The sequence below is a fragment of the Rhinolophus sinicus genome, linkage group LG02 (genome assembly GCF_036562045.2).
Source record: "Rhinolophus sinicus isolate RSC01 linkage group LG02, ASM3656204v1, whole genome shotgun sequence".
In the NCBI taxonomy this organism is placed as follows: Eukaryota; Metazoa; Chordata; class Mammalia; order Chiroptera; family Rhinolophidae; genus Rhinolophus; species Rhinolophus sinicus.
The window spans coordinates 197,006,820-197,030,477 of NC_133752.1; the positions used below are offsets into that span (position 1 = coordinate 197,006,820).

Here is a 23,658-nt window from a genome sequence, read left to right on the forward strand (position 1 = left end):
TCCAAGACCCAGACACCTTAATGACTTCGTATCTCTATGTCCTCTGTTCACACCGTCCCATCGCCCCCTCCCACCCTTCCTCTGCATTTACACAAAAGCCATTCATCCTGGGAGGTCTTTTAGCCCCAATGTGGTGAATACTTACTTCCTGATCACCTCTGTTTGTGGTAAGTTCTTCCTCCTTGGAACTTACAATATTTGCCCATGATGTCTCTTGACAGTTTTATCTATTATTTCATTCTTACCAGTTAATTTTGTTCCCAGAAAAAGATATAATATGCTACTTTATATAATTTATAGTATCTTGAACAATTTAAAAACATATTACGTATTACCTTTTTAGTGGCTGTAAACCCTCAAAGGAAAATAAATTAACAGCTCTAGGAAATGTATCCATTAGTTTTAATCCTTTTGCACTGAAGCCTGACATACGAAAACTACTATACAAGTTGTGAAATATTCAGAGTGACCAACGGATTGGAGTCTCTAGGACAAAATCAGTCATTGTTCAGTCTCGAGAGAATACAGCTGAATTCCAGTTTAGTAATTAATCTTTTGTTATGAAGCCAAATGCGATGAGATGAGAAAGATCTAATCTAGAATCTATGATGAAGAACAGGGAGTCCCTGGCCTCTGGCGACATTTTAAAAAGCCTCCTGGAAATCACAAATGTAACTCATGATAAAACTGCTCCAGCTGTAACAGCACGGTTTCTCGCTCCCGGCGAGAATTATAAGAACTCACCACAATTATATGAGTTGTTATAGAGGTAAAAACCTCTGAATGTCAGTTACGTTTTTAATTAGTAAAGGGAAACTGAACTATAATTTCATAAATAAAGCTTTTAAAACAAATAAAATCTTTAAAAGAATCCTGTTAGGGAAAAAATAATTAACAACTTTGCGTAGTGTTGGGGGTGGAGCTCCAAGGAACTTGGAAACAGAGCGATTGTCTTAATCATGATGGGCATTTACTGTGCGCTTTACATCAATGTTCTCACTGAATCCTCAGCTTACAGATGAGGAAACTGAGCTCAAAGAGGTGAACAGCGTGTCCAAGGCCCCTCTGGTAAGCGGCACAGTCAAGAATCAAACTCAGGGCAATGAACTCGAAAGCTCACGGTCCTGATCACTGCATTACCCTAGTTCAGTCCGCTCCCTTCCCTCACTCAGTTTGGATAAGCTTTGGCTCCCCAACAACTAGTGGAGGAAGATTTTCTTCTAGGTTCGAGCTTAGGCAAGAATCCTGGGAGGAAACAAGGCTCTCGGTGGGCGCCTGTGGTACGTGCATCATTGCGGGACTTCCATCTCTCAGACCAGGTCTGGGAAATGTGAATCTTCCAAGAACTCTCAAATTTCTGTGGCACAACTATTGAAGAAATCCATGGAATTCTGGTAATAATGATCCCAAATTCTTCATTCCATTGCCTTAGTATGTAACTTCTCTTGACTGTGGAGGTCCTTTGATCAGTATTCAAAGTCAGATTCATGGAGAACTGAAGACTGGGAAGAGAAAAGTGGTAATACATGACATTCTTCTCGGCACTGCATGCTACCTGCCCATTTGTCCTAACCTTTTTTCCTTTTCTTTAGGTAAAAGATACTCTAGGATAGGGCACAGACATTGGTCAACAAATGACCCAAAACACAGAGAAAACTTCATTTCTGATTCAAAGAGGTCACTCCAGACACAAAAGAGGTGCCAAGCTCATTAGCTGGGAACATCAGCAGTGCCACTCCAGGCCTGCAGCCCCTCCGCTGGGCTGATGACAGAACACTTCCTGTTTCAATTCCTTAAACTAGGAGCATAGTGTGGTCCTGTAGGTTTCCTATTGTTGGATGTTTTCTGGTAAATCCAAGTAGAGAATGATTCTAATCTCAAGATTCAAGCTTCAGCTAGAACTCAGCTAGAATTCAACAATTTTTATCTTGCAATTTTCTTTACTAGGGTAAACCAGGCTTGAATTATCTGAGACATTTATGACTTGATCACAGTGGCAAAGATGATACTGATTTCTGCCACAGAACTCCAGTGGCAGAAAGGAATGCAAGATTACATCACCACGAACTTGTCTTGAACTAGATAAAGTAGGTAAACCAGTATGTCTGGATATCTATTCACTGAACATAAACATGAAAATGACCCAGGCTGGCAAACATAAAAATCCTCAGGGGTTAAGCAAATTGAAAGGGAGTTTTGGAGGCAGATTTCAGGAAAAAAACGGCTATTATCTTTGGGGAACTATTTCATATAATGAGGGACAAAGGGCCTCACCAAATGGCAGTAGTCAAATTCAAGGGAGGTAGAGGTCTGCATGCAAACTGCCTTCATTCTTCTGAGTTATAGCCTGTTTAAAGCTGTCACTTTAGGAAGCACTGAAATCCACCGGGTCATGTGCGAGTCAGCTAAAGTGCTATTATGTGCATAAATCTTTTTTATTTGCATCAGAAAGGCATCAATTACCTCATGCTACAATATGTAATTAAGAAGTAAATTTGTTATTTTGCTTAGCTTTACAAGATACTGTATTACTACAAGAATAAAAGTTGTGATTTTAACTAGCCACATTTCTACATAAGAAACGTGAATATAACAAAGTCTGTCACAACCTAAGCTGTGTCCCTTATATGGAAACATCCTACATATTGTCGACGAAACGTCCAAACCTCTAGAGAATTTTTGTGAGTTTATTTGAGCCAAACTGAGGACAATTGCTGGGAAGCAGAATCTCAACGGATTGGAAAAATGCTCCATTGGAGAATGGCAGTTCTGCAGCTTATTTTATTAATTAGAATAAAAGGAGACTCAAAGATTACATGAAACCCATAGGTGGTAGATTAAGGGGGCGGGAGAAAGCAAAGGGAGGGGTGGGATTTCTGGGACTGGATAAAAAGCCGAAACAGAAAACCCAGACTTCTTTTACACTGGTGGGTGAAGGATAGTTAATAATTAACATTACAGCACATAGACATGGTATTTGGAGAATGGAGAACAAGAAAACAGTTTGGGATGAACGAGCTTCACACAGACAGAACCAAATACAAAGATTCGCAAACTATTAGTCAGAGGAGAACTCAGAAACATCTGGGATAATGTTTCTCCCTTGAAGAAAAAGAAGGCTTCGTTCATTGGGTAGTTGAGTATTATGTACTAAGGATGGTGACGCTGGGGGTTGGGAGGCGGAATGGGGTTGAAAGATGGCCAGAAAGGTTTAAGTGGTGAGGATTTAGAGTCGTCACTGGGGGAGTATGGAAAGGCTGACCCAACAGAGCTGGAAGGGACAAAGGGCCACTTGCAGCTCAGCACCAAAAATCTGTGGAGTCCCCAGCTATGGGCATTCAATGTTGAAAGGGTAACTGGAAGAGGTGCTGGGCTGGACTGAGACCCGGCCTCAGCTCTGCCACTAACCAACGGGACAGCTTTGGCCAGCTGCGTATCATCCCCAAGGGTCTGTTCTACGTTCTCTTTTTGCTGATGAAAACAGAAACACTGACGAGCATGCCGCTGGAGACCTCTCTTTTTGCAATACACCACTGGTCAATATTCTCTGACTAGTTGTGCGAACGGTTCACAATATTCCATCCAATCACCAACGGTGTGGAAGACACACAGCACCTAATACAGCTCCCTGGCTGGGTATTTCTTTTCACATCCGTCTCAGAAAAAGAAACATCTGGCAACATCTATATTTCGGATTTCTTGTCTTAGGGGAATTAAACATATGGCAGGGAATAAATCTGACTTTATCTTAAATGTCCAGAGCGGGGGGCCACCCTTTTTTAAGCCCTCACACATTCCATCTAGTTTGTTGATAAGGAGTCCTTAGCACCGGGGTCCACGGACAGGATTTTAGGGAGGGTTCATAAACACCCTGAAATTATGTGCGAACTGGTTTTTATATGCACGTATGCACACACTTTCTTTGCATTTTCAAGCAGATCCATAAACACCCTTCAGCCAAATGCTAAGAAGCAGAGCTCCAAGAATTAAGCACGTTCCTTTCCTTTAGCGAGTTTTCCATTGGTTAATACGTGGGTCTAATTCCCATAGTGTCTGATGATTGATATTCTCGGCCGTTAGGCACGGAGAGTTGGACCAAACTGAGTTGCTTTATACAGTTTAACCTGCGGAGTGAAACGCCGCACTGCAAGACACGAAATAAAAGCACAAGAACACACATCCTGACGCTGGACACACGCAGTAGCTCCGCAGCGTAAAAACGTGTTTGCAGACTTCACCGTCGCCGACCCTAAACAGTTGCGCCATTTCGGGCAAGTTATTTCGCCTCCGAGGTGTCACCATGGAAAACAAATCCAAGCTGGAAGGCGGCTGGGTCCGTTTTCTGTCCTCCTCCACCGAGAGCACCCCTCCTGGCTCCGCAATCCCGGGCCTTCCGACCGCGCAGCAGCCAGGTGTGCGGCGGGCGCAGGGGGCAGGGCTCTCGAGGACACGACGGCGGCACCGCGCTCCCGACGTGACGCTTCCCCTGTCACTCACGTGTTCCGGCCCTCGGCCTGTCCCTGCTCAGCCCCGCAGCACCCCCACGGAACACCGCGAGCCTGCGCCGAGCTCGCGGACTGACCTTACCCGCCGGAGCGCTTCGCAAACTCCCGCGCGTCAGCCCCGCAGCGGCGACCCGCGCGCGAACGCCTCAAACGCGAACGGCAGCCCACACGTGACCAACGCGCGTAAACTGCGGCCGGCGCGCGCAGGCGCGAGACAGGGCCGCTCCTCCCGGCGACGGTTGCCAAGTAGCGAGGCGCATGCGCTGCGTGGCGCCCCTCGGCCTGCGGAGGGCGGGGCTGCTGACTAAGCCTCCGGCGCGCCTGCGCAGTAGGCGGACGCGGGCGTTTCTTTCCTCCCTTTTTTTCGAATTGGGTTTGAGGGTTAGATTCGAGTTACAAAATGGCGGCCTGGAGTGTGTTCGGTGCTGTTCCGCCGGCAGTCTCCGGTTGAGCGGACACTTCTTCTCCTCACTGCCGAACACAGAGAGCCCAGGCCCCCAGGGGACATGCTGTTTGGGACTCTGGGCTTACTGGTCACCGAGTCCTTCCAGAAGCGCGGCGCTCCGGAAGCGGCCGGGCGCGCTCAGCCGGCGACCCGCCGCCGCTTTAGACGCGAGCGACGCGGCCTCGTCCTGGCACCTGCTCATCGCCGCGCACCCACGCTTCGCCGCGCCCACAGCCCAGCGAGTCCTGCGGCGGCTGCCCGGGAGGTGAGACGCGGGTGGGCAGCGTGGGCGGGGATGGGGCCGCGCGCCGGAGCCCGGGTGTCGGGACGACCGGACGGCAGCGGGTGTAGGGCCCGGGCCTGGGGGGAGGAAACCGGGGTCCGGGCACGGGACCCGGCCTGGAAAGGGGGCCCTGGGAAGGGGGAGCTGGGGCGTGGGGCTCGGGCCTGGGGAGGGGGCGCCGGGGTCCGGGCACGGGACTCGGGCCTGGAATGGACCCTGTGAAAGAGGAGCCGGGTGCGGAGCCCCGGCCTGGGGAGGCGGAGGCGGATCAGGGTCCGGGACCCGGGCCCGGAAAGAGGAGTCTGGGAAGGAAGAGCCAGAAGGAAGAGCCCGGGCCTGGGGCGCGGGCGCCGGGCGGGGTACGCGGGACGGTTGGGGGACCCCGGGAGGGCGGGGCGGGGTGACAGCCGCCACGCAGCCGGCGCTGTTTATGAAGCCCGGCTCGGCGCTGACCTGTGGGGCTGCGGCCCTGGCTCAGGCTCGCCGGGTGCCGAGCCCCTGCGGCCCCGGTGGAGGCGGGAGGCCGGAGCGACTAACCGTGGCCTTCTGCTTTACTTCCTAGCGGTTCCTCTCGGTACTTCCTTCCCCTTGGCCGTCTCACCGCTCTTCTCCTTCCCGCCACTGCTTTGGCCTGGCTTCACTTTCTTACCGCAACCCCAGGCCACCGATCACCCCATTACTCTGTTCTTTTAAGAAGCGATTTCTTTTCCCCTGGCGTTTCAGTCTCGGGGTCCGTCCCCTTGTTCTCTTTTTCCTCGGGACACTTCACTATCAAGTACGGGTCAAATCTGTTTTCATCTTAGGGTAAACTAACGTCTACTGAAGTTCAACCCCTGGAGCTGGGCAGCACCAAGTGGCAGAGACCACAAAACTACTTGGGATGCCAAAAAAATGTGTCTAAGTGGACACTTTGGTCAGCGTTGCTCGAGCAGTAGTTCTCCGTAATCAGAAGTGTCCGGAGGCTGATGGTAACCTTTGAGCACCTCTTGTAATTGCAGAAGTCAGACGAGACTTGTATTCGTCTTTTGTTATCGGTATACATCAAGTATTACAATTTTAATATAGTTTTCCTTTCTTAAAATGTGTATACATTTTTTTGGCACCCTCTGTATAACAGGCACAAATAATAAAAGTTACTCCAATTACCAAAAGTTTCAATTTGCTGTCACAAGGAATCATTTAATAACTCGGTACCGTTTAAACCACAAGCCCAAACGTTTTTTAAGTTCCTTATAATAATAGCTAGCACATAAGACTGTCTAGGTGCCAGGGCTTATTCCAAGTACTTACAGCAATTTTTTTCCCCTCTTCTTTCATAAAAAGAAAATTTATTGTCTGAAGTGTCATGCCTTGAAGTAAAATATGGAGTTGTTAAAATATTTTAAAGCTCAGCTCATAATTTAAGTAAATTCTCTTTTTCACACTACAACTTTAAATTTTGGAGAAAATACAGTATTTTATAGCCTCTGCTTCTAACAACAATTGTTTCTTTAATATTTATTAAGCCCTTTTTCTGTTCCAGGCACTATTCTAAACTAAGTTTTTTGTTTATCTCATTTAACTTTCACACCTCCCCGTTCTACAGATGAAGAAACTGAGGCACAAAAATTAACCTGCCCAAGGTTTCCAGCAATAAAATGGGAAAACTGGGATGCCAAACGGTATTTTCTTAAATATGTAGTGTCCCAGATCACTGAGTGGACAACAGCTAGAACTTGCCCGGAGAGGGGCAGATTTGGGCATTTGGAGTCCATCAGTAAACAAAACAGATCCCTGCACTCTGGTTAGATACTGATGAATATGGTCCAATCTGGGAGCAGCTACATTAATGTAGGGTGTTTTGCTATGCCAGTTCTCTCTTCAGTTGTGGGTATGAGCTAGAAGTTAAATTTTTACTTTATTACAGGTTTTGCCCTTTTAGCTCCACCCCTTTTTGCCAGTTAATAACAAGTTATTAAGTTACCAGTTAATAGTTAACCTTGATAGCAAAAATGACTGTTTCAACTTCTCTCCTCTTCTGCCCTCTGGTGGAAGTGTTAGTTACTGAACAGGAAAATGGCCAAAAGAAAGCATCAGAAAGACGCCGCCTCTGAACAGTAAAGTTCAGTAAGGAATGATGTCTAAAAGGACATTGTTTTTGTTTGGATTACAAAGATTAATAGCAAAGCTTGACCAGATGTTTGGGAGGAGACAGTATAAAAGAGGATTCAAAGATTATTAGGATATTATTAAAAGCTGAAAAACCCCCATGTAGTTACAGGGGTTAGATTTTGGAGGGCTTTGGAAGTCAGCATTTGAATTTTGTAGATACTAAAAAGTAGTAGGTGAAATGTAAGTTTGTATCTTAATGACTGTGAAGTTCCAGAAACTTCTCCGGTGGGTTGTGGTGTAGAAGGAAAGTTGGACAGAGCAAGTATCAGACAGGCGTCTAGGCAGGTTTCAGGAGCCCTGAACTGATGGGTAAATTCCTGGGCAAGGTGGGTGGCAGAGGAATTAGAGGGTTTTTATCCATGTAACTGGTCAGTTAGGGAGGAAGTCGGCCATCCACTCACAGTGGCGCACGCTCGCCATTGATTGTTTTTATGTTTTTTATAGTAAAAGGCTATGATGTTAGGATAAGAAAGCAAAGTACAAATTTTAAGGGACAGATGCAAGCACCCTCTTTGGATAGGTACTTATATTACTGCAGAGATAATACTGTCAGCCCTCCCCCCGGCCCCCCTTTCCCTGTAACGCAGTGGTGGTAGAGGAGTTGAGCTCATGGGTTATTTTTGAAGGAATGTTAACATATCAATATTAATTACATTTGAACTTTCAAATGATGTCCTACCTTAGCAATATACAACTTAGGGTAATTAACTGTTCAGTCTTGGGAAATGTATTTCTATCAACTGTCTGTAACCTAAAGAAGAGTGTCCACGCTATGAAAGTATTACCGTTGCCTTATTAAAATTCTTACCTGAGAATGAACTTCTTTGTTGGATCATATGTAAGATAATTTTAATTATTAAAAGTGTTTTGTCTGTAGCAAGATTGTGTCATTTGCATAGAATAAGTTAAGCACTTGATCATATAAGCAGTACTGAAGATTTCAGATTTTAAACAAATCGATTGAGATGTCATCAATTTTGTCCAAATAAAGTTGGTTTAGTGTTGTTTGGGAAGAGTGCCAGTGTCCCTAGAAGACCTCGCTGCCTCCTCGCATACTCCTTTGTTGGGTTCGAAACACACGGAGCCTAACTGCAGTTCTCATTAAAGCCCTTCCCACTGGTATCAGGAATGTTTTTGTCTCATTTCATGCTCGAGTGAGTGTACGAGTGGTGTCTCGGTCTAGAAAAGCAAACTTTTTACGTCTAACCTTTTTACTTTTAGGTACGAAAAAATGGCCAAAAGAATTGCCGAGAAGGAATTGACAGATAGGAACTGGGATCAAGAAGACGAAGCAGAAGAGGTAAAAAGCAGTTTCCCTGGGAGTGATTTCCTAGTGCTTCTAAATTTACATTCGCTTTGGGGTTCCTCATGAAGACTTTGTGGTAAAATTCAAAGGTCTTTTTATTTAAGACCATCCTGAATGGGAAATGCTATGGTTTCTTAGGACCTGTACTTAGTATAGGAAAGTGTTGATTACGTTTGGATGTGCCTTTCCGCCAGCGCCCATTCCCTGAATATTCTCCTTCCTCCTGAATTTCGTATATTTGCAGCATTCTACATCCATGGTTTCAGGCAAGACTGAGGGGTGAGGGCATGATCTAGTCATGGAGTTAGCACAGGGCCACTCAGACTTGAAAAGTGGTACAGCAGCTTGGGCTGCCATAGCCGTAACTAAATTTCAGAAGATTGAGGTCACCTCCCTTATGCTAATGCTTCAGAGGCCAGCGTTATTCTATATTCTTAGAGACCTGAGACTCCCCTCTGCCTCCCCCTCCCGATAATGGCATTAACAGGAATAGAATTTAGATTGGCCTAGTTTCTTTCGTAACAAAGTAAAAATGGTCTTCCCTGAGGAAATCTTTACATTTTTCTCTTACAAAGAGTGGAATACAGTTGCATTTCTATTGCCTCATCAGCAGTTGGGTACTCCCAGGCTAGTTCACCAAGGAAATCTATAACCAAGTTAGGCTTTCAAGTTACTAGAATAGTGTCAAATAAAAGAAGAAAGAATCTGCAAAAGTGTTTCCAGGCTTACCTGAGCTTTCTGAGCTGTTTCCTAGGACTTTACACATATATGGACTAAAATGTTTAGGGAAATCAAAATCACAAGCATGTTAGTATTTTGCCAGGGCTTTTAACATTTCTGACTGACTTCATGCTTTGTAACCAAGTCTTTGGTAACTATTTTCTGGGTCTCAACACATATTCTGGCCTAGTAAGATTTAGACTACCACACAAGGATTTGCTTTGACTTTAAAGTATTTCAGGAATGAAAGAACTCCCATTTGGAGAGATGCTAATGAATGAGTACGGAGGGACATTACGTTTCATTTAGGCAAGTGTGACTATAGATGTAGAGATCTCTTTAAGGTTTTCTGAAATAACTATAGGTGAGAACTTTCTACAGAAAATATTTTCTGCCTGTCCTACAGGGTAAAAGAAGGGTTGGAGGAAAGCCAAAGGTCTTTAGCAAATTCCCAATTGTGGACATGGTAATTTAGGGTGCTGAGGAGGGGCAGCAGCTTTCCAGCAGCCACTCAGCGTCCCGAGTGCCTCAGTGGTCTTGTGGATGATGGGCAAATGGGCAGGGCTCGTCTTAAAAATTTGTGTGCGCATGCGTGTGTGTATGTATGTGGTTTATAAATTTTATTTTTCAAAACGACAGTAGTAAGATACTAGATTTGGGCATCTGGGTTTCAGAACTGGCTCCACGCCCAAGTATCTATGATCTTCAAGGCACCTTCCAGCTTTGGGAGAATAGATTTTGCTTCTTAAAGAAAACTGAATTTTTATTCTGTTTTATTGATATCTCTGAATATATTTGAAGACTGTGCTGAGTAGTTTTGCACCAAAGTTTTGATAGTCTTAGTCTTGTCAAAATACTCGTGCATGCGCTCTGGATTACGATTTAGATCTTGGGTATGTAGGTTCTAGAAGATTCATGATTCGTCTTAGCAGCATTGGATTTCTCAAGATAGGTAATGGACATAAACTTTATTTTAACATGTCCTCTCTATAATTGTATTCCGAGTAGTAATAGTACTTTAAAACCAGCAGGTTTTTAGATAAGTTTGCCTGGTCTAGCTTTTGCATTCAGCATTTTAGCTCCTTTTTGGCCTTATCGTAATTGTGTTTAATTTGTGTACCCCTGCAGGTGGGAACATTCTCAGTGGCCAGTGAGGAAGTCTTGAAGAATAGAGCCATAAAGAAAGCAAAGCGTAGAAATGTTGGATTTGAAGTGAGTGTTTTCATACAGCTTCTGGTATAAACACTAATTTGATTTCTGAGTTGCAGAGCATTTCTACCTCTGGGAGCAGTCAGATCAATAAATGCTTATTGAAGTGCTTTCTCCCCTTGTGAAAATCCTTGGTGTAGACCATGGGAGATAGAAAAAACTAATAAATATGAAATCTTTGTCTTACCCAGTTGCTGAAATGGGATAGCGACAAAGCGAGTGGAGTGACAGTGTGAAGAGGAGAGCGGAGGATAGCAAACAAAGGGCAGGAGCCGTGTGTGGCAGTGAGATAGGAGTGAGAAGGGAAGATGGAAGGAATTCTCAGTCCAGTCTCCTCTCTGGGATCGGGGCGTGGGTGGGGGAAGGCCTTTACCTAGAATAGAAGCATTTCTCGGCATCGATAGTTAATACATACGTTCAAATGCTTCGTTCCTGAGTTTGGAAGGATGAGAGGCGAGTTGTAACTCGTGAAGTCATGTGGTCAGAATTCAGCGATCGCTCCACACTTCACAACTCTTCCCCAGTCGGTCCTCAGCCCTCAAGGACCTTCCAGGCACCAGTGCTGTCCTGGCGACCTGGACTCTTGTCAGGCAGGAGAAGCTGGTTTATCCTGGTGGCAGCTTGGGAACAATCGCACCGCACGCTGCGGTGGCTCTGCTCAGTTTGTTTTTATTGTTCCGGTTCTTCTCTGGTGTAATTTCATTCTTAACACTGGTGGTTAGTTGGACATAGGTGTTGAGTCAGGCGTTGTTTGATGGCTCTTTTGTAAAGAAGACAGCGGGGGAGGTGGAAGTGGGGGTGGGGTGGGAGGTGGGGGGGGAACAACTGAATCAGGGAGGAAACGATTGCTTTGGGTTTGGAAATGTCCTAAGGGCCTGTGGTGTGGAGTTCTGAGAAGAACGCTAAGTATTCAGGTTGGCTGCTCAGAACAGGAGTTGGGGTGAGAGATGGGGGCCGCTCCGAGAGTTCTTCCACGGAGCCCAGTCATACAGGAAGTTGACGTTATGGGTGGGGGAGCAGAGGCGCGAGTGGGACCTCGTGATGAGAATGCGAAGTCAAGGGAGGTATATCAAGGCGGGATGGTCCAGCTGTCGGGTGAATGGAGGTGAAGAAGCAGAGACAGTGGAGACCCCAATCCAAACTTGGCCCAGGGGAAGGGGGCAGGGGAGTCCTTGGGCTACTAAAGGAAAGGACATGTGCGTAGATATTTGAAATCCACATGTAATTTTAGCTATAACTTTCAGCATCAGGTTTCTGTCAGAACTTGTGTGTTAGAGAAATGTATCATCCACTTAAATGGTGAAATGTAGCTTTTCCCATAGTTTGTTGTGTCGAGGATGTGTTTTTAGTGGATTTGTTTGTTCACTTATTTAACAGATCTGCTAGGCACTGGGGATTCATTCTGGGTGAAAAAGGCCAGACTGTCCCTGCCTCATGGAACTTCCATCCTAGTGATGGAAGAGCCGCATGTGTAGTATTTACTTTTCTCTAAGTGCCGTGGAGAAAAGTAAAACAAATGAGGGACATTGGAGGACGTGGGGACGTTTCAGTTTCTGTGGAGCCCAAATGGATCGCTTCTCATTCAACTTGAAACTTATTTTTCTAAATGTCTCATTCCTTTTTTTTTTTAAATTTTAAACCAGTGCTTCTTGAATTTTTGTCATGATAGTGGTTCTAGAGCTGATTTACTCTCAGTAATTTCCAAAATAGCAGTAAGTACCATGTGGCTTTTAAATCTCGTGCAAAAAAAGACTCTGAAGAGCCACATTCAGCTTTGCTGTTTTTCCATGAATCATATTATATATAAAAACTATCAGTTTGGTGTGTTTTGGATTTTGAATCTTCAGAAATCAAACTTAGAGCATCGGAACCTAAGCTATATTTATTAAATGTATTAAAACTCATACAAGTTAAGATTTTGCATTTGCCTAATTTTGTTGCTATAAGTTTATCTATGGTCAGTAACCATCTGAAATTCTGTAGACGTGATTGAAACTTTTGTGTTTCTTGAAAACTGTGTAGTAATAGGCTCACTGGCCCATTTAGAAAATGAAGCACTTCCAGCTTAAGTAGTTTTTGTGTGAGATCATGATTCTCACTCACTTATGTAGGGACTTAAGGTTTGTGCACTCTCTTGGCTGTTCTGAAGATTGTTCTCTGTGATGTATTTTCGAGAATATTTCCTAGAGCTTGCCTCGGATCTTTGGGCTGAGAAGCAGATACTCCTGTGGTGTAATCACTACTTTGAATGAAAAAAAGATCTTAGAGAAATTGTCGTGACTTGAGCAAAGCACTGTAAACTCCACAAGTTCCCAGGGACAGAGGACAGCTTTAGAATTTCCTAAGGAATGGCAAATATTTCCAAAGCATTTTGGGTTAGAGATAAGAAAGCAGGGAACTGCGGGGAACGGTCTGCTAGAGAGACCTTGCTAAAGAAAGCAGCGAAAAAAAGAATAAAATGTTGCCTCTGGGTTTCTCAACTAATGGGAAATTTCGATTTGAGACTCAAGTCAGCTTCCAAAGTTCTATAGGCTGAAAGCAGGTTGAAAGCTACAGAATTTCTTAGGAAATTATAGGTAACTGGGTAAAATACTTTCATTTAACCTAACTTGATGTTCCTACGACCTCCTTAGGCAAATTGTCTTTGAGTAGGTACCTGAAAAATATATTATTTGGGGTTTAGTTGTGTTGAGAATGTTTTTAGTTATTATCCTGAGGCTGGGTGGTAGGTACGTGAATTTATTGCATTAGTCTTTTTTCCCTTTTCTGTCTTTTAAAAAATATTTATTCAATGTATTTTTTAAAATATACTTCACTGTAAGTTGGGACCATCCTTCTCAGCTGTTTCAGGAAGGCAGCTATGGTTTGCAAAGCTGTCGTGAATGAAACCTGCCTCGCTTCCCATTTCTGCTTGTGCTGGCAGTTTTCCGTTAATGCTGATGGCATAAGGAGTCTCCGTGCTAGTTGGCCAAGATAATAAATACTGTCCCTCACTGGCTTACCTGGTGATGCAAGGGAGTTACCTAATGTGCGCTCTTCCTTTACGTTTCAGTCTGACAATACTGGAGGGGCTTTTAAGGGCTTTAAAGGTTTGGTGGCACCTTCTGGAGGGTTTTCTGGATTTGGTGCTGGTGCTGGAGTGAGGCCTTTGGAAGGACTGCCGAATGGAAACAGCATCACTAGTGCCCCTGCCTTTTCCAGTGCAGGCATCGCAACCGAGACCAAGGCCACCTTTGGTAAGTAGGGTCCCCTTCCTCCAGTCACGTCTGTGTGAAGATAATCTATGAAAAATAACTTTGCAAAGATGTTTCTCTTGTGCTTACCCTGGGTCCCGGGACTATATGAGCAAAAGCAGTAATAATGAAAGCGATGGCAATTAGGGAGACGTTGGCTGTTTACAGAGTAAGTGAAGAGAGCATAAACTTCTGAGCCAAAATAGACCCAGGTTCCGTTCTCAGCTCTGCCCGTTTCCGGCTCTGTGACCTTGGTGGAGTTCCTTCACCTCTGAGCCTCCAAATCTTCAACTAGGAAATGAGAATGACCCTGAGGCTGGGCCTGCGGGTCAAAGGAGGGGAAGCTTTTAACGGGCCCTCTGGAAAGACGTGCTTTCCCATCCTCATTCCTTAATGTGTGTACCAAGGACGTCCGGGGTGACATACACCTTCCGGAAACCGGGGGGTCCGCCCATCTAGACTTATTTTACCCGGCTAATATATACATATATATATAATGTGTTGATTACCTGACCTTGTTTTGAGGGATTAGTCAAGAACTGTTGGGATTGGCGACAGAGAATGGGGTCGTAGGTTAAAATCTTGGGTTCTTGGAAGTGGTCCTGACCAGTCCAGTTGTACTTAGCTCGTTATTCTAGAAGTGTACACTGTTTCATTTTAATGAGGCAGAATGTTCAGTGTGATTAAAATAAGCACTTTCTTTTAACATTTTAACTCCATTAATACATATTCATTCCTCCAACTTTGGAGATTAAGTTTTATACTAACAGTATTTTGACAGTTCTGGGTAAAATGGGCATCCTTTTGAAGGAAAAGATTATTTTAAAATTCTTAGTGCAAGCATGGACTAGATACGGTTCTTGTATAAAGTTTGATTGGATTTTTGTGATAGCCAGTTCCTAAATATTAGATGTGCATACACTCCTTGAACTATCACAAAAATGGGCTACAGTAAGAGCAGAAAATACGAAGAGTGGTATAAAAATCCAGACGGTTTAGTCAAATCCACTTCTAAATAGATCTTAAAACTTGAATTTCCTGTAGCATCCATTGCTGCCAATGGCCCTACTTCCTTGGTCGATAAAAAGAGTGCAAATCCCCAAACTAATGGGGACAGCCAGCCGCCCTCGTCCTCTGGCCTGAGCTCCAGGGCACCCCCCCGCCGGAACACCTACCACAAGCAGCTGGCGGCCTTGAACTGCTCCGTCCGGGATTGGATAGTGAAGCACGTGAATGCCAACCCCCTCTGCGACCTGACGCCTGTCTTTAAAGACTACGAGAAGTACTTGGCAGGCATTGAGGAGGAAGGCGGCGCTGGTGCCAGCGGCCCCGAGAGCGAGCCCAGCACAGCGCCCGCGCCAGCGGCAGCTCAGCCCCCCTCCCTGTTCGGGTCCGTGAAGTTACAGCAAGAGTCAACATTTTTGTTTCATGGTAACAAAGCTGAGGGGACGTCTGAAAAGATGGAGGCTGGACCTGACAAGAAAGTGGACCCCTCCCCAGGAGCAACAAGTGCCTCGTTCAGTTTCGGCAAGAAAATTGATAGTTCTGTGTTGGCCACCTTGAACTCGGGCCCCGTGACTGGGTTTTCATTTCCTCCGGGCAACTCCAGTTTATTTGGCAAAGATGGTCCTCAGAGTAAACCGGTTTCTTCACCATTTTCCACTAAAACATTGGAGAGCCAAGCAGGTGGCGGCAGTCATGACTGCAAAGGTAAATATACAGGTTCTCCTCGCGCGTCTGTCCGGTTTGTGTGAGCTTTGTGTTTGGTGGGAAAGCACAGGCTGTGCTTCCGGCGGGTCTGGAGGCGCATCGGGACGCCAGCGTTTCCGAGACGTGTGATGCTGGACAGAGGTGATGAGTCTTGGTGTCTCACTGTCCTGATTCGTAAAATGGAGTGAGGCCTATTTTGTCGGGTTATTATACAGATTGAGTATAGAAATAGAACTTACGAATATGAAATCATCTGGCACAGTGACTTTGAAACACATGGCCTTGCATATAAAAAACGTTACGTGAATTAACGTAGTTTTCACAGTTGTTTTATTGAAAAAGTTTATCATGAATATCCACTGAATTATTTATATTTAAGAGATTTGGGTTATAAATAAAGTCACATGGCAAAGCCGTACTATAAATAAAAAAAGGTAGACTTTTCACAGCCATGAGGAAGAAGCAGTGTCTTCGCAAGACATGCCTGGATGGCCGCCCCCTTTCCAGAAATTTCGGCTGTGCAGTGTCAGTGCCCTAAGGCAGGCAGAGCGCCTGGGCCGTCGTCCCCGCCCCTCCACGCCCTTGTTACGTCATAACCCCTCTTCATCACGTGGTTATGAACAAGTGATGTCTGCAAAGATGCTTGTTAGACTCAAGCGGTCTTAACACGCTGGTCCTTGAGCAAGAAAACAGCAGTTGCCAGGTTGCCACTGAATGTATTTTGCTACCTGGAGCCAAACTTCCATTGCTATCCCATCGTGCCCTACCTTCCATTATATCCGCAGGCAAGGGCCCTCTAGGGCAAAGCATGGATGAAGGTCTCCCTCTTCTTGTGGGACAAATAGAGTCTGTCTAGTCCTGGGGAAGTCGCCACGGGAACAAGGAGGCTGCATCTGTGCAATTGGAATTGTCTGCCTATGTCCCTCAATAAAGCACCTACTACTTCCCTTGTGCTTGTCACATTGTGTGCATCAGAAAGAAAGATGGGAGAGCTTATTAAAATCAGTCTTAAATGCCCGGGCCCACCCTGGACAGCCTGACTCAGGAGTCCCAAGATCTTTATTAAAAAAATACGCAAAACACTCCTGAGATTCTGCGGCACACCAGTTTGAAAACCACAGAGTACCTTCTTCAAATGTAAAGCCTGTGACTTGAATTGTTTGAGCACCAGAATTGTTTTCCGTAGAGTTGCTTTTTAATTTAGGGAGTTTTATGCACCTTTCTCTTTAAGAGAATGAGTATTTGCGTCTGTCTGCTGCAGTGTCTTAGCTCTGCCCTGGGGTTGGGGAGCCGGCTCCGTCCGGCACCAGAGCTGGGAGGGTGGCGTTGAGACAGCTTAAAGGAGTCCTGCTTGGCTGTGGAGTGATGTCGCTGTGACTTGCCTTGTGACACATTCTGTTTGTTTTCCCCATCGGATTGACAGCGAGTGTCCTTGCTGTGGTGCAGGCACGGTCATTTGGGGATGAAGGCGGTCATTTGGGGATGAAGGCATTAGAAGCCTAGCTGAGATTTGCGTCTTCCATTGGCAGTCTGAGTACACACGAGTGTCACTGGGCCGAAGTCCGCTTGGCCAAAACTCAAAACGTCAGAGTTTAGAGTAGGAAAAGGTGGATTGATCGAGAAGGCATCAGCCAAGATGGGAGACCTAATCCTCAAATCCAGCTTAAGAAAGTGGAGTCCAGGCTTCTTTTACATGGAGGGGAGGGGGATGGGAGGTCACAAGGTGACTGACGCCTGCAGACTCCTGTGCGCCGGCAGGGGCCCGGGAGATGCTCTTAGTCTGGTGACCTGAGTTGACGTGAGTCTGGCCATGAGGTTCTCGCTAATCTTTGGGAAACATACATCCATCCTTCCCTTATCTCCTGGGTGAGGCGCTTTGTGGTAAGGGGCTGTTTCTGTAAAACGTAAGCCCCAAGCAGAATTCCTGTCATGATAAGTGTGTCTCCACAACACCAAGCACAGCTACTAGCCTGAAGGCCCCGGGAACAGAGCAGGTTGGACCAGGATGGGTCAGAGGAAGAGCCTTTCACTCTGTTGCATGCAGACTGATCTTCTTCCTGTGAAAGTTAGCTCGTACACTGAATCTTAAGCCAAGGACATTTTTGTTTCTAAGGCTTTCTACAAATTAACATCTGTTTTAGAAGAGAAGTATGCTCCCATTAAAAATTGTTCTTCTTTTTCACAAGGAACTAAAGTTCAGTGGGTGCACCCCCCCACACACACACACACACATACACTTCAGTGTGTGCTTTCCGTTTCTAAATCCGCCTACGTGGAGTTTTTAGGTTGCGGTAGGGGGTACATAACAAACTTTTTATCACCTTTTCAAGCTCTTGATTGGACTCTTACTGAGTTAGTGTTGCTTTCATACAAGGTGGAGATGAAGACGAAAACGAGGAGCCGCCCCAAGTGGTGGTTACCGAGGTCAAAGAAGAGGACGCTTTCTACTCCAAAAAGTGAGTCGGCGGCCGGGGACGCACTGGGGGAGGTGTTTTCAGGGACGGGGAAGGAGGCCTCTGGCTGGAGAGTTTGGGGGTGACGTTGTCCCGCAGAATTTACTGAGCATCCCATCCTGGGGTCGGGCTGTGCCTGCTCTGTGAATTGCAGCGAGGAAGAATTCTTGGCCTGTTTATTAAAAAGAAAAATTCTAGACAGTGCTTTAGAGAGGGGCTTTTCTTTGATCTTCCTGCCCCGTCTCATCCCTTCCCTCCCTTTTTCGCCTTCCTTCTCCCCCTTAGTCACCTCGTCACTGATTTCAGGTTTGGTTTTTACTTCTGGTCTGAGTCGGGGTGTCTTCCTGGAGACCTGGTTGGCCTTCATGGATTTTCTCACAGCCACATGACTGCATGGCCACCATCCCTTTCCATGAAGGGTGTGTAACACTTTGTCTCACCCCTGGTAATGAGAGCTCTTTTGTTTTTGTTTTTAAATGAGAACTGCTGCTTTTAGAAGAAAGCAGAAGAGAAATTTTGAATTAATCTCATTTCAACGCAATGAAATTGGTACTTCCTAACAGTTACTTACTGGAAAACATTCTTGTCATTTTAGAAGCTTCCCGAAATGTGTTTTCCTAATAGAAACATTTCAGACTAATGAGTCAACAGTTTTCATAACACAAATCCCCATATCCTATGGCAGTTCCAAATATTAGTTACTGTTGAGAACTTTTAAAAGAGGCCAGCAGTTCCTTTGCCTGTTTTTAAATTGAATTACACAGGCGACATAAAGGAATGGCCCTGACTTAATGTTTTTTTCTAATCAAAATAAATCAAAGGAGCAGGCAGTGGTTTTGATTTGTTTATTAAAAATCTAGGGAGATGTGTGACACGGGAGGCTGGGAAAGGCACCTGGTGTTGTTTCAAGTTAGGTAGGGCCCATATCCAATAATTTGAAACAATGTGGGGGTAGAGGTTCTAGAATATCTAACCAGACTTTCTTATTCTGGTTTGTGCCCAGACCCAATCTGGGTCAATAAAAGATTTATCTGAAAGCTTCCTCTGCTCTCATTTCATGCAGACTTTTCCACACAAGTATGAACAGTGGTTAGGAGACTGTGATTTGATTTGTCATCAAGTGTCTGGCTGTACTTATTGTTTTTCTCCATAGGTGTAAACTGTTTTACAAGAAAGACAACGAATTTAAAGAGAAGGGTGTAGGCACTCTGCATTTAAAACCCACAGCGAATCAGAAGACACAGCTCTTAGTGCGGGCAGACACCAGTTTAGGTGGGTACAAGATAATCACAATCACGTGACCTACAAGGCGGACAAGCCCTCACCTTGCTGACTTCAGCCTTTGAGATTTCCAAGTACATTGATGTGGTTTTTGGAACAGAAGAGATTGTTGAGGTCAAATTCATCCTATACTTCCCGATTATTTCTAGATTCAGTTGGGTACTGGGGTGATAGCGTGTAAGCAAACGTAGATTGTTAAAAGCTATAGCCAAGAAGTAACCAGAATAGTTTTCATGTTCCTTTGTGTTAGAAATGTGACTGAGAAGTTGTAGGTAAATTGGATGCTTTAATAATAAATGCACAAGGGGAATTAACCATTTAAAGGAATCGTATTTGTATAGCAAATAATCATTAGCACCTCCGCACCCCCTCCGCTTTACCCTTAAAAGAGTCCCCTGAGAGGAGGAGGGAGTTCCTGGAGGCGGGTGGGCAGGTCTGAGAGGAAGTGGTGGTCGCCACACCAGGCTGGGTTGCAGAAGCAAACTTCTGTGAGGCTTCTTCCTCTTGACTAATTTGTGGTCATCTCTTAGTAACAGCACTGTGACCCAGGGAGCCATGCCGGCCTCGGGGACAGGTGTGTCTTTGCTGATCGTGCTGCCTTTGTTGGAGTGACTTAGTGAAGACTCCAGCTGGTGCCATTGTGCTCTTCCTTTAGTGCAGGAATGGACAGTGGTCAGCAGGGGTGACCATCGTGAAGGAGGCCGCTCCCCATTGGGGATGCTGGGGCGGCGGCAGGGAGGGCGGAGGCCGTTCCCCCACGGGAGGGTTGTGTCCCAGTCCTCCCAGAGGCCTCGCGGTCCTCTCAGGGACATCGTGCTGGCATCTGTGTCGGCGAGCCATTGCCCATTTTTGTGACATGGCTGTGCCTCCCGGTTTTGCTCCATGAGTGTCCGTTGCTTCAGTATTGAGTTTAGCACATGACAGCTGTACTCTCAGGAAGCCACAGTTTGGGTGACTTTGATGTGTTTTTTGTTTAAATGCAGGCAACATACTGCTGAATGTTCTGATCACACCCAACATGCCGTGTAGCCGCACAGGGAAAAACAACGTGCTCATTGTGTGCGTTCCAAACCCGCCTGTGGATGAGAAGAACGCCAGCGTCCCGGTCACCATGCTCATTCGGGTGAAAACGAGCGAGGACGCAGACGAGCTGCACAGAGTGTTGCTGGAGAAGAAGGACGCCTGAACTCGCCTCCACACGCGTCGTTGCCACGTTGCTGCCTCCCCACCTTAAACTTAGTTCTCTTCTAACTTTGACGTTCTAAGAACTTTTAGGTAACTGAAAACTTTTGCAAGGAAGATGAATATGGCCAATAAAACCTTTCATGTTAAGTGTCAAGAAACCCTCTTCTCCCCCTTCCTGAGAACTGTCTAATGTGTAAAATACATTTGAAAGAAATTTTTAGAAAGATTTTTAATGTCCGTTTATTAAACTGACCACAAGTGATTTCTTAATGGACTGAAATCAGGGTATCGATTAGATTTCCCAAAGGCTCCTCCCACCTTGGGGGTTGGCGAGGCCCCGCTGGCGCTGGCCAGCCCACGGAAACGTGCCGGTGGCGCCTGTCCGGTGACCTGAGGACCGCTCTTCCCGGCTGCGCCGCGCTGCCGCCGCCGTGCCAGATGCTTCCTTGCTCGCTTGTATCTGGTGTCACCTACAGCTGCACTGTGAGTACGGCCTGCACCTTCGGCGCTCGAGCCCTCACCTTACGCGGACGGGGTCCTGGCGCCCGGTAGCTGCTGTACTGGAATTCGGGGACTGCTTTTCATTTTAAAAGGAAACAAGTAGCTTGTTCTTTGGTTTCATAGTTTTATTCATGAGGTGCTGTCACTTCTGTGTCCCCCTCGTGACATGGGACGGGGGGGTGGATTGCCAGAAATGAGGTTTAAAAGCACAAATTCGGGAGCTTAGTTTGTAAACTGTGGACAGTAAACCCCATGAACCAGAAAGTTAAGTCAGAGTTAAACCAGCACAGAAGGAGCGAATGTGCTTTGTCTGCGCCGTGGTGAGCCCTGCGGATCTAAAAACGACTTACTGCTTAAGTAAGTAACTGGCGTTTGTCACCCGTGAGCCATGTGCGTGAGCCAGGAAACATGCGCTCAGGTAGTGGAGGAGGAAGGGTGTTGGCACGTGTTGTCCTTAACTAGGCAGCAGGAAATTCTGTTGCGATCTGCAATTTCCATTTGCTTTTTTAAGAGATTGTTCAGTATGTCCATTTGGAAGGGAGCCATGGCTTGCACAGAACTACCCGTGTCACTTCTCCACAGCTGGTAGCTAACACCAGCATTCGAAGACTGGGCACGTGCACAGATAGAGATTTTCATGTTTAAACATCCGGTTTTCATCCTTCACGAATCACCGTGCTGGTACTAGATGACCTTGTTTAAAGGTTCAGGGTCGGTGCCTGGGGGCTCACACTTGCATCTTCTGTTTCCTGACTTAGAGGAGAGGCTTCAAAATGATTGTAGATAGTGTAGTTGCTATTTAAAAAAAAAAAATGACAATTTTTAGATGTAAAGCAGGTGGGGAGACTTTTATGAACAAGTATGTTAATTACTTGAGGCCAGTGTTTATCATGAGACTCTTGTATTGCTCTGTTTTGATACTAGTGGAAGAATTTGGCCTAGTGTGTGACTTCAGATAAACACAGGCAAAGAGAGGTGTGCTCACACTATTAGGGGACATGGTCAAATTCAGCTTGTCGTGAGACTTAGGAAGAGGTGGCAATTACTTTTGCATTTTTTAAAAATTGAGATTATTTGTGAACTTCTGTTACAGATGGTTTATAATAAGCAAGTGATCGATTCGGTTACAATAATACAGCCCTGCCCTGTCCATCGTAGGTTTATCCAGCTGTGAGAAGGATGAGGAAATACAGGGGAACAAATTGCAGTGTGACAGCCTAGCCACGTGCTCCCATGGTCCCAGCGGAATAGAAATCTCACAGGCCTCTCGGGACACACAGTGTCAGTGGCTTCTTTATTTTTCATTGGCTTTTGCATGTGCAGTGGGACCTTCAGGGAAAGTGGCACGCAAAGATCATGAGTTAATTACCTTTAACACCCCTGTAAAAATAGTTTACATCTTTTTAAATTAGTGGGTATGTGTGGCTTTCTGTTTTCCTAACATTCCCAGCAAATCCTTGCTGCTAAAACTGTCACGTTAAAGTGAAAATTACAGGGAAAAATGTGATGTGTATATACCATAACTCAAAATGTGATTATTTTCGTAAAATCATTCTTACCTTTAGGAACTTGTTGTCTCCAATTATGTACTAGTATAAAAGAGCCTAAGTGTACGTGGGTCTTACTGTAAACTCTCAACCCTTGTATGTTACTAGGGGGCAGGGGCCCTTGGCTCCTGGAGGGCGTACCTTCTCTTCCCCAGTGTATTAATAGCTAAACCCTACCCCAGGGTTTAGTTTGGTTTATTTTTATCAAATTAGTAGAAATTAGGCTTTAAAATGTGTCATGTGGACTGAAATTTTCGCTTTTGGTTTATGAATCTATAAAGTGTATCACCCGTGGCCTGTCATGAGGTGTGTACAGCTTTCATTTTCTGTCAGGCAGTGGTGCGTCTGGACAAACACTGAGTGTCCCAGTCGCCTTTTTTCAAACCGGCGGGGTCATGCCATCCTTTTGAGCATTCCCAGCGGGCAAAAAAAAAGCCTGTTGCGCCGTCTTCATTATTAGAGTTACAGACTGGAAATGTGTCCAGTTTTTAAAGAAGTTTAGTTTGTGTTTCCCATGGAAGGCCAAGGCTGCTTATGGACCGATTTTCTTTAAATTGTTTGCCCATTTCAATTCTAACTCATATTTTTGATATGCCGCATGCCAAAAATACCTACCTAATACTCGAGTTCAGAAAAGCTTTCACTGAGAACGCCATTTTGGTTTAGTTTGAAAGGTAAATGAGTTGTTTTATTTTTGAGCATTTGTCAGTTGCTCCAGTTCAGAACAGTCCCATGTAAGTAAGCACACTGCACTTGGAGGCTTTGTCAGCTAAATGGCGTGCTCCCAACCCCAAGCACCCATCCTCATTCCGGAAGTGAGACCGCAGGAGAGGCGGTAGGTGACGGGCGCCCTGAAACTGGCCGTCTGTCCAGCACTTGCTTGTGTGAACTTGGCCAGTGGCGGTCATGGGAAAGACTGAGGACTCCTTTGGGTGCAGCGGAGATGTAAAACTTCTTAGCAATCAAGTGGCTACATTGTTTGCTTTCTATTTTAAATAGGAAATTGCTTTTAAAACTTAAATACTTGAATTGTCAGACAATGTAATCTCAGTTTGTATTCGTTTTTGAATGATCCCATTGAGGAAATGTAACAATCCACGAAATGTGAATAAATGGAAAGTAAACAAAA

At 45.4% G+C, this 23,658-nt stretch overlaps 1 protein-coding gene and 1 long non-coding RNA gene across 3 annotated transcripts; one reads left to right on the plus strand and one right to left on the minus strand.

Annotated features, from left to right (window-relative positions):
* Positions 1–388: 388 nt before the first annotated feature.
* Positions 389–4,767, minus strand: LOC109451203 (uncharacterized). The gene is made up of 2 exons (XR_002137935.2): positions 3,951–4,767; positions 389–1,502 (listed from the first exon to the last, which is right to left on the minus strand). It is a non-coding gene; the product is annotated as an uncharacterized LOC109451203 (long non-coding RNA).
* An 84-nt stretch (positions 4,768–4,851) lies between these two features.
* On the plus strand, positions 4,852–23,658 carry NUP50 (nucleoporin 50). 2 transcript variants are annotated; one of them, XM_019739237.2, is made up of 8 exons: positions 4,853–5,215; positions 8,606–8,684; positions 10,539–10,622; positions 13,672–13,855; positions 14,897–15,562; positions 17,937–18,018; positions 19,169–19,287; positions 20,280–23,658. In XM_019739237.2, exons 2-8 carry the CDS (start codon positions 8,616–8,618, stop codon positions 20,480–20,482), a joined length of 1,407 nt encoding a protein of 468 aa, XP_019594796.2. In that variant the 5' UTR covers positions 4,853–5,215; positions 8,606–8,615; the 3' UTR covers positions 20,483–23,658. The 2 variants fall into 2 exon arrangements, with proteins under 2 accessions (XP_019594795.2, XP_019594796.2); XM_019739236.2 differs by lacking the exon at positions 10,539–10,622 and having other exon boundaries at positions 4,852–5,215.

Excerpts from the sequence above, each read along its gene's own strand:
- NUP50 (XM_019739237.2), top strand. The coding sequence starts at position 8,616 with ATGGCCAAAAGAATTGCCGAGAAGGAATTGACAGATAGGAACTGGGAT. Across the intron at positions 10,623-13,671 it reads GTAGAAATGTTGGATTTGAA|TCTGACAATACTGGAGGGGC; the intron begins GTGAGTGTTTTC and ends TTTACGTTTCAG. Across the intron at positions 19,288-20,279 it reads GCGGGCAGACACCAGTTTAG|GCAACATACTGCTGAATGTT; the intron begins GTGGGTACAAGA and ends GTTTAAATGCAG.